Here is an 11,203-nt window from a genome sequence, read left to right as displayed (position 1 = left end):
CCTTGTTTTCAAAAGGAGCCCCCTGATGTGCAGCTTCTCTCACACACACCTTGAAGCTGAGAATACATGATTGATATCAAAACTGGGGGGTTTGTTTGCCGTTTCCCGAAAAACAACACCGCTATCTGATGAAAAGCAATTATCCTCAAATTTCCCTTTCATCAAAACACAATCCACTCTGGAATCTCTGTGCTCAGCACCACATTGGAGATGCCTCCATTAGGTATTGATGACCAACCACCTTGGTTACATGTAGCTCATTTGCTGTAATTACCAACAGAATTGATTCTGGTAGGCGTTATGCGTCTGATGGATCATGGAGCCTATTCTTCATTTAAAGATCAGTAGAAAGAATGAGGGGAAGAAAAAAAAAAGCCAATTTCATTTTTTGTATAATTGGGGTCCACTGGGAAGAGGTCCTGAGTCAGCCTCTCCAGAGACCTGCATCTCCACAGCAGGCAGCAGTAGCAGCTGTTTGGATCTCCCTTAGTGTCCAATGTGACACACATTTTTACCGTATTTTTTTAACCTCTTTGGAAATCAATTTCCCACACACCACTACCTGAAATGACGTAAGACCTAATAAACCCGTCGCAAAAATGCATCCAATACACAATCTACAACTGTCACATTCATGTGAAGTCAATCATTTTTAAAGGTACAAAACATGTTTGTACATGTTTTACCTATTCAGCCCAATGGAGTTGCTTCTGTCCTTTCACTTTAGGACATCTACCCCCAACCTCCCAAGAAACTTCTCCCACAAACACAAACTGAATTTTAAAACTTCCTCCCACTTTGTCCCCAAAATCATTTACCACCTCCTTTTAGCACCCACAGCTCCAAGTCACAATCCCCCCTCCACCCCTCAGATTGTCACATTCACATAGCTACATATGCAATAACATAAACACAGAGCTTCTGGCTTGATCTCGGTATAAGAGGATTTTATTTGGATCATTTAGTAGCAGCGCACTGACTCCCTTCATTTGTCGTGACTAGGAGAACAAGCTCTGCGTCACGTCGCCGGCCTCTCCCGAGCCCTCCAACACCTGTGCTGTCATCCATCTGAGTTACCTGAGGGTGCCATCGCCTGCCTGCTCATAAACACATCAGTTGGCGGGATATTGCTGTAATTGGTCGGCTCTGCTTTTCGAGTAAAGACAAATGGTTGAAGTGATGTTGCTGTTGCTGCTGCTGCTGTTAGTGAAGTGCAGCTTCAGCCCTCTAGGGGCAAGAGAATCACATGAGGCATCACTGTTTGGGAAAGCAGAGAAGTAAACGAGGAGCCCTGACTTGTGTCGTTTACTCTGCCGTTATGAGCAAGTTATGATTTCCTGATTGTCTCAGCGTGTGTTTGGACCCAACAGAAAAAAGACAATAAAAAAAAAAAATCAAACAAAACAAGTCTAACGTGAACAATTTAAAGAAAATATACTATTGATTGCTCTCTACTCGTGTATAGTGCTTCTGACTGAAACTCACCGGTCCCTTTTTTTAGAGCCATTTATATGCTCATGACTTATCGCAGAGTGATGGTGGGCAGCCATCAACCCCCCATTTTGTCTCTTTAGCTGTCCAAACAGACCTGGCTGCCTGAAAAGCACTCTGTTCATATTAGTGGCTCCCCCACTCTGGAGATAAGACTAAATAAAAACGCATAATCATTTCCCCCTTTCTGTCTGTGATGGCAGGAAGGAGTCAGACATTCTCCTGGGAGATTGCTCTCACACCAGAATGGACTTTCATGTGTGCGTGTCTGTGTAATCTTCCTTTCATATTTGGACTAGGCAGCATGTGTGATGTAAATGGAAACGGAGGTGGCTTTTTTTACTATGTAAAGCGAAGGCAGAGGTTCAGGAGAAAAAGCTTTTAGAGCTACATTTGAGGTGAACAGGTAGATGTCTACAGTAAGTAGATTTCAACCATCATGATTTTCGTCCGCGTTATCCTTCTCAGCTACAGAAGTTCTGCAAATTGCCCATGTCTTACCTAACAAAGTCGCAGACATCATTAGCCGCAGCATCAGCTGGAAAAGTTGGTAAAACTGAATAAAATGAGAGAGAAAGTTTTAAAAATTACTGGTCTCCCACTGGTCCTATTACCTCGTCCTTGATGGCAACTCTAACACTTTCCCCTCTGTAGGAGCCCAGACTGCTCTTCTGGAGAGCATTAGCTGGGGTTTATTGGACTGTGAAAACTTTAACTTCTGCCCTTTCCCTTATCTGGGGGCTGTTACTTTCTCAGTGTTTACCCGCAAACACTGGAGCAAGCTAATGAGTTTGTCTTGTGCATATTGTTGTTTCTTGCCATTGACTTTTATTGCCAGTCGAGTGAACGCCGAGAGGTTGATGACTGGAGTGGAATTAACTGAATGTTCAGGGTAGCCACCGTTAGCTGGTGGAAATGGGTGATAACGACCGATAGCACCCATGAATGGAGGATGATTCGTTCCTTATTTAATCACTTTTAGCTAATCCCCCTTTTTTTCAGCTCATTAAATTGTTAAAAATACATGATTTTACAATTTAGGTGATATTTTGTTGTTTTGCATCATTTGGATGTCACTGAATGAAAAACAAAAAACAGCCCAGTCCTAATTGTCCCTCAATATAAGTTTGAATTATGGTACAATAATTGCTCAGAAATGGTCAGTGCAATCAATGTGTAATACCACAGTCCACTTACAGCCTTTATGGCGTGGTCATATACACTTTTACTGCTTGTTTATTGTCAAGAGCGGCAGAAGCAGCTCTACTGAGGCTGTCAGTTGGGATTTATGTCCAAATCAAGTTTTTGACAAGGGTTTAGGGACGGACAAAGGAAAACCAACTGTTTTTTACGGCTCCATAAACAGAGCACAAGCTTCCCCAGGGAGACTGGCAGGACAACATGTAGTGTGGTGTCATGCTGTATGACAACATGACAGCTCCTTTGATTTGTACATGATCTAACAGTAAGCCTGTTCAATACTATCATTCCTTGTAGGTGTGTGCGCTTGATCTGCGCTGTCCTCAATCTGTTCATGTACCTTTGAGATGATAATAATGCATTGAGAAAGAGCTATTGAAATATCCATGTTGCCCAGTGGCTAAAACGCACACCACACAGTACCCTGTTATTGCAACATCCCCTATTTGATTTTGGCAAAGAACCTTTCTTGTGTATCCCTGTCATGTTTCTTCCTGTCATATCTGCAGCAGAGACCTTGCAGTAAAAGCTAAAATGCCCACAAATTGAATTAAAAGAAAGCAATTGGATCAGTAAATATTAGAAACCAATGTCTTATTGACCTCCCTGGTCCTTTTTGCAGATATAGTTACTGAATCTGAAACTTTTTAGATGCACTGGTTCTTTAATAACAGATTAATAAGGCCTCTATCTCATATATGCAGAACATTATGAAAGGTGACTCATACTATATATTGTATTTCGCTATGTACAAAACTACTCCTTCTCAGTATCAAACAAACATACACAGGCTGTACATTTTAAAACTTGATTATACATCAGACAGGCATATCTGGCTTCCTCAAACACATTTCCGAAATTCTTTAAATATAAAACTGAATTCCTTCCAATTTTACTCATTTTAGAGCAGGAAATAAATTCTGAAATAACTTTTAGAGCAAAATCGAGTATTATCGAATATTTGTTGATGGCAGGATTATACCTGCCATCAACAAAAATGAGATGTATTTGGCCTTTAAAAGATTCTTTACAAGACGGCACAAAATCACTCGCACATCTCGGCCCTATGTGCAAACAAACCCCCTGGATGTGTGCACACTGTCCCAGAGAGATGGCTGCACCTGCACTGTAGGAGGCGTCACGGACTGAACAGTAGACCGTGAAGATCCAAGACAAACAGGAGCTACAGCCCTGGTTGTAAACGTAGCAGATTACATTAGACTCAGTTTCAGCACTGGAGACCTGAAAGGTATTTGTGTACACAACGTCTGTGTGCAAGTGCGTGTCCTTGTGTCATTATCAGCATTGTGTGTTCCCACTCTCCCTCAAAATCTCAGCATGTAAGGGTTAATAAAAGTGATATTTGATCCACAAACACCTGAATGATTCATTTAATTCAATCATAAGAGAATCATTGTGCCGAAAATGATTTTCTCTGACGCATGCTACTGCTACTGCTCTTGCTATTTCTAAGTGTGAAACACAATAGTGTTATTGATCTGTGGACACTGTAGCCTATGACCTCTACCGTCAGACCGTATTATAGCCTTTATCACCATCTGCATAATGCATGCAGGAAAAGAGGACTAAAGGTGTCCAGGCTAATGATCAGATGAGTTAGGTGACATCTGCATCCCTATCGAGGCATCTGTCTATTCATTCATCAGCATAAATTAATGTGCATTAGTCCACTCCTTCAAAAAAGTAGTTGTGTTTTCATTCTCTACTGACAAAGTTGTGCAACAGTTTTTTCAGTATTTTGTAATCTCATTTTGATGGTGGTTATTTTCTTTCACATGCACTGTGTATGATCCCAAAGATGAATGTGTTTGTTTATCAACTACCATGCACAGATTAAACTAGAGTCAATAATACAATTGGAGCACTCTGATTACAAACATCTGCATACTGCAAGAAACACTCCCTAACTAATTAAAACAAAACTAATTATCCTGCCTGGTATTCACTTTGGCACCGCTGTCATGAATATATCAAATATAATATATAAATGCATCTAAAGCACACTGATCATGACCATTTTACTTTTGGCTAAAACTGTGAAAGAAAACTTGTCTATATCAATAATAATACTATTAAATAATAATAATTTAAAAAAAAATATCAAGGCCATATTATGACAGTGATTGTCAATAAACTTACACATAAACTGCTTCTATTTGCTTGACAGGTGTATCGTCTCATCCCATAAATGAACTCTACCTGAAGAAGTGTGTTTATACCCATACACAGATTAGTTGTAAATTGCTTCAGATAAAAGTGTGTGCTGTTGAGTAAATGTAGTCCTAATGTAATGACATCGTGAGCAAATGTCTAATGGCATAAGAAGTAACGGGTCTACAGCTTCAGACTGTGCTGATGTGTTTTTCTCTGTGCCTGGATATCAGGGTCAAGTCATCTCATCACTCTCCAAGTGCTGACATGCTATGGTTTCTGAAGGACTATGCCGGCCATTATTTCAAGTGTGAGGGGCCATCTGTGTTATTTTGTGAGGGTTGGTGTGGTTGTGATGTCTCAGCTCCATGCAATTTGAGCCATTTCAAGGTAGATGCCTGGAGAGACCTGTTCACGTGAAACTAATGGTGCCTTAGACTTAGAGTGTGGTCCTATAGACAGTCCATTTTACCAGTTTCTTTTCAAACTGTCATTGTTGTATTCATAGTATGTGTCTTTCCGTATCCAGTGTCTTCTTGAGCCATGTCCAGCTAGTGTTTCAAAGAAGGGGTCCTTCTAGAGATTTTCTTTTTAATTTAAGGGACAGAAATCGAGTTTTCTCTCACACTTAAAATACCAACATGGCCAATTTTTCACTATTGGCAAACTATCAACTGTATACTAAATCAATGGCTTTGTCCAGAAGCTGCAGTTAATCGCAGTTGTGCTTCTGCATCCTGTGACAAATCCTGCACCCAATATGTTCTGTAGACATACAGTATGTGTCTGTTAGTCACAGGGTCCTTTCCCCCGATGTCCTTGTGTCCCGTCTCTTTCACATGGAGCTCTCGGCCCATTTCCTCACACTCCTGCTTGAGTTCTACGTTCAGCTCTTTGTCCTGATCCTCGTACATGACCAGATCTGTCATGATTACATCCTGTTTAAAATACCTTATGAAATGCAATGAGATATCTTCAGTTGTGACTTTGAGCTATAAATGTGAATATAGAGTTGGTCCTCAAGTCCAGTATCTTTAGTCTGACAAAACACCCAACTGTTGCATTCAAACTCCTCTGAAAGTGTATTAAATCATGAGTCATGAGCATAGCCTACTCGTTTTGCTTGGTTTCTCCAGAAAAGGTTTTTGATCCTGCGTTCAGGTAACCTTTTCACCTTACACTGGTCACTGAAGACGTCTCTGCTGAAGACCATCTTCTCAGTATATAAAGGCTAAAACACCCAACACCTACCTTAAAGTTCATTTTAGGTAAAAAAGAAAAAAAGAAGAAGAAAGAAAGCGATGCTCCAAATGGCATCAAACTTTACACACGGTTAAAGCAGAAGTAAGTGGTCCGGTCGTTTTCGCTAATGCTGCGTTCGAGGCAGGCTTTTGAAATCGTAAATTACAGCTTCAAGTCACAACTTACGACTTTGTAGCGTTCCAGGCAACCCACTTAATTGACACCCTACCACCTGTAATCTTGAAGCCTAATATTCTGCCACATTCCTCATGTTAGTTATTTTCAAGGGCCACATAGGTCTCCATGAGGGACACCTGGGCGGTTATGGTCCATCTTGGACCCCTGGTAGTCAACTCGGATTGATTTAAAATAAAACAGAAGATAGAGTACCTTGGAGTACCCCTGGGACCAATAGGGTGCTTCTGGGGTCCCCGGGACCCCTGGCAATTAACTTGGAATGATATAAAATAGATTTAAGGGCCCATTGGAACCACCTGGGGCAACCCCAGGTCGCGTTGAAAGGAGAAGTTAATCTTGGCAATCCTGGGGGGGCATAGAAGACAACTCAGATGGCTCTAATATAAATATGGGCACGGGGCGAAAACCCTCAAAGTTAGTATTTTTAAAGGGCCTCTACTGACAATTGGGATTCCTGCCAATAGTATGGGTTGCCACAATGGTGTATATGGCGCCCCCTAATGATGAAAAATTAACACTTCACTCTATTTTAATAAAGCTGGATCCTGAGTTGGAAAACTTGGGTTATACAGATTTTCCTGACATATTGGTCCCAACAGAGACACAATGTTGTCCAAGACACTGTTGGTCTAAATTTGCACTGAAGTATCTAATGTACAAGCATAACCCCTAACCCTACTTTACCAGTATTATGTGTAGCCTACTATTTATATGTGTGTGCGTGCGTGCGTGCGTGCGTGCGTGCGTGCTCGTGTGTGTGCGCTGTGAAAAGTTTTGCCATGTTAATTTTTTAAAAGATAACCTTCAACTAGCTGCAGAGTCAAGTTCAGCAGTGAGTGTGTCCTCCAGCTTTGGCAGAGATGAGTAACCCCGGTGCTGGAGGAGAGAGGGAGGGGTGTGGTTAAGTGTTGCTCGGTGCGCATCAGGTATCCATCCCACTATATAACCCTGTGAGCCGAGAGCAGAGCAGCGAGACAGGGCACCACCGGGACACTACACCAGGAGACAACTGTCACAAAGTAGGTCTGGTCACTTTTCTGTTACTTTCTCGAACCTAGAAAATCAAATGCATGCAATGTATTTGAAGTACTTTACTTTGAAAGAAATGTTGTGCCTTAAGGTATTTGTGCGCAGTGGAGCAGAGCCGTTAACATCACAACAAAACGAACATTTTTTTTTTTTTTTGTAACCATGGTACCTCTCCTTCTCAGATGGCCAACTTGTTGAGATCGTGGATGATGCTGGCAGCGCTCGTGCTGTGCCTGCTGGTGTGTTGGAGCGGCTTTGCGGACGCATATCCTCCCAAACCGGAGAGTCCCGGGAACAACGCCTCACCGGAGGACTGGGCCAAGTACCACGCAGCTGTCAGGCACTACGTCAACCTCATCACCAGACAGAGGTGAGTGCTTCACCACATCAGACTTTCAGATGCTGTGAGCGGTTTCACCTTGTGTATATTTTTTCATAATAACAAAGTGTCAAGGCGACAAAGCCACAGGGTTCACATCAGTGAGTTAAAGACTGAAGCTGAGCTGAGGGCAGTATCAGGTCTGTGAGTGAAATTAACTTTTAACATAAAAAGAAGCAGAGATGAGGAAGACGAGCAGATGCATTGCTTTAGGAACTCTACATCCTCAGGTTGTGTCAGACAGATATTCCACCAACCTTGATGTGATGTGAGGGATTAAGTCTCTGGCTCAGGGATAACTTGGCAAAGGTGGCCACAAGGAGGAACCGAGTCCTCTCATAGCAGCATGAATTCACTCACACGAGGCCTGTTTTTCATCTTAAATTAAACCTTTTCAGATATTAGTTAAGAGTTTTAAGCCAAAAAGCACCCTTGAGTCATTATGCTTAAGCTTCAAAGCATTGCTCTTATAAGAAATAATGAGTTCTTCCCTCTGATGAGCGCATAATGTTCAGACCACAGATATACTAATGGCTTTAAAACCAACATAACATCAGATTTCCTTTTGTCTCTTAGCAGGTGAATCCATAATGAATCATAACACCAGATTTATTATTACATGATTTAGAAATGCAGCACAGATCATTCAAAGCATTTGTACAGTTTTTTCATCAATTATACAATTTAGTGAGAGATGGTGTTTTTGCATGATGTGTTGAATGCTGTTGCTTCATCTACAGAGTGGGTGTAGAGTTTTCCTGCGATGGAAGCTGACTATACATCATTAACCGTCCAGCTCTGTAATTAAAGAGGCTGGGTCTGTCATTAGATTCAAAGGCATGTGCTGCACAGTGCAGGCCCTCCAATCTCAAACAAAGAAAGGTTTACTCCACAGAGGCCACCATTGATTTTGCACACCACAGCTTTTTATTTTGATTGGGCTGCAGAGATTGAGCAGAGAAGTGCTACTGATAAAAGCTCCATGGGGGGTGTACGCAGCTACGTTGCCTTGTTCACAGCTGGATGACTCTTGAAAAGAAAAAAGAAAGAAAGATGTCCATAGTTGAAGTTCATAAGGCGGCTGGTGGGGTCACAGGAGCGCCCAGTGAAATGCTGAGTGAGTGACTGCTGATGTACAGCAGAGAGGCTCTTCCACATGAATGAGAGTCTTGTATTAATGTCGAGTGGCTGTCGTTACGTTCTGCTGTTTGGTTGTTTTCCAGGTATGGGAAGAGGTCGACCCCCGAGCAGGCTGTGGCGTGGCTGCTGTTTGGGGCTGACTCGAGCCAAGACAATGAACCACGGTGAGAGAAACAGTTGAGAATGTTTAATGTATAAGGACATCTGAGGACCCTGGTGATTGGTCTGTTTCTTCCATTGGCCTCTGAAAGACAATTCCATCAACAGAAAAAAGCAGAAAAATTCATGAAACAAGCAAATCAATACATAAATTGTTGAAGCGATGATCTAGTATTCAAGAAAAGCTCCATCAGTCACACACTGTGTCGTACATTGTAATTTTTAATGTGACACTAATCAGTTTGTCATTATTAATTAATCGAGAACATGCAGTTTAATGAGACAAGACTTACATAATAATGGACTAATATTGCATCTCCCATTAGATTTGAATTTAAAATAACACCTAAACCCCACCATCCACAGCAGTATTAAATGCATTAGTCGAATATGTGCCTGCCTGTATCTGGCTGCCCCAATTTAAAATCTTACAAACACAGTCCTATAGATGTACATTGTCAGATTGTTTTATTCATATAATCCGTACTGCAAAAGGATCACATTGCTGTTGTTCAGTTTATTGTTAATAATCTTTACTCTTCAAATGAGTATCGATTGGCCCTTATCTCACTGTGGGTTTACATGAGCTGAGGCCATGTCATTGTCCAAATGTCACGATCACATACTTTGACAACTGAGCCCGTAATCTGTAGAGAAAAAGGTATGTGAGCCCAATGGGAACACTTTGGGATTCCATGCATTGATTGGTCATAAAGTCTGATCTGATCCTCATCTATGTCGTACATGTAGACAAACACAGTGTCCCAAAGCTAATGGCACATACACATTTTTGATCTTTTATTTTGTCTTACTGAATGCAGCCATTAAACATTCACAACACTGTCTGGTGGTGACAAGCACTTCCAGTAGCTGCTAAGACCTATACAGTGTTCAGAAGGAATATTCCACAGTATCTTTGCTGCACTGAGGTCTGGGCTCTTTTTTTTGATGTGTAAATGGGTAGCATCCTGACATTTCCCTGTACGATATCTTGACAGGGAATTAAATCCCCTTGATGATGGGAGGACTCCTCTACTATGCCGTGTTCATGCACCATGCGTGTTCTTTTCAAACACTTAAAGCTTTTTGTCATCCGTCTGTAGAAAAGTGGTAATGATCAGTAGTAATGAGGAGTCTCAAGCTGCTGTTTGACAAACATCAGGTGTATAGTTGTGTGTGTGTGTGTGTGTGTGTGTGTGTGTGTGTGTTTTTTAAGACAGCAGCTTCCTCTGTGCTGTCCTTGGCAGTGAGATATTAACCTGCTCCACTGATTCCTTTAAGCCTTCAGGGGTTGCTTTGAGGTTGTGTTTGTGATGTTACTGTGCATTCTTGGTTTTGCTTTTGGAGACAGTTGGACATTTGATTCAAGGGAGAGAAGCTACAGATTCAAACCATCTCCTTTTATGGATAGTGCGTCTGACTGTGGAATGATGAATATCTCAATTATTTGAAATGTCTGTAACCTGTGTTGATCATAAGTCTCCTAAGATCTCTTTTTCCAGGCATACTTCACACATCAACAGATGTTTCTTATGAATAGAAAGTTTAAGATATCTAGGCTAACTGTTTTCTTCTTTCTTTTCTCAAAAAAAAAAAAGAAAATCAAAATCGGTCTAACCCACAGCTCCTGTCTAGTATCATTGACTGGATACAGCTCTGATAGGCTAACCCCTGACTCCAATTAGCCTTTGTTGATGTCATTAGCCGAAGGGTTCACTGATTTTTTAAAATCCAGCCTTCACTTTGGATGACTGATTTCCTCCATTTAGACAAAAACAATATGATACAAACGATTGGCTGACAACAGATTGTGTGTGTTCATAATTGTAACTTGGGTGAATGTTGACCATGTTTTAGGAAGTTTATACATAGATGGAGGTGATTCAAATGGGTTCACTGATTTTTTCTTCCCTGGCACTTTATTAGGATGCTGCAGGGTAAACCTTAATTAACTGAATTGTTCTCTTCTCTTCCAGCTTGGACTACAGTGATCAGTGGTAACAGTGTTCCCTGATCCTTTGATTAAACAACAACGAAAAACACGGAGATTCTCTAGAGAAAACCTGCACTGGACTTTGTGACTACGTACTTAATTATTTCATGTGCATGCAAATCTCTCTCCCTCTCTCTCTCTCTCTCTCTCTCTCTCTCTCTCTCTCTCTCTCTCCCTCCCCTTTCTCTCTCTCTCTCTCT

The 11,203-nt window shown here is 41.4% G+C and overlaps 1 protein-coding gene across 1 annotated transcript; it reads left to right on the top strand.

Annotated features, from left to right (window-relative positions):
• The first annotated feature begins 7,184 nt into the window (after positions 1 to 7,184).
• On the top strand, positions 7,185 to 11,180 carry LOC146967961 (peptide Y). Its single transcript, XM_085760797.1, has 4 exons — positions 7,185 to 7,322; positions 7,515 to 7,702; positions 8,935 to 9,015; positions 10,987 to 11,180. Exons 2-4 carry the CDS (start codon positions 7,515 to 7,517, stop codon positions 11,009 to 11,011), a joined length of 294 nt encoding a protein of 97 aa, XP_085616923.1. The 5' UTR covers positions 7,185 to 7,322; the 3' UTR covers positions 11,012 to 11,180.
• The last annotated feature ends 23 nt before the right edge of the window (positions 11,181 to 11,203 follow it).

Source organism: Trachurus japonicus, chromosome 19 (assembly GCF_045865225.1).
Source record: "Trachurus japonicus isolate A0001 chromosome 19, Traja_1.0".
Lineage (NCBI taxonomy): Eukaryota > Metazoa > Chordata > Actinopteri > Carangiformes > Carangidae > Trachurus > Trachurus japonicus.
This window is presented reverse-complemented; position numbering and strand designations above follow the sequence as displayed.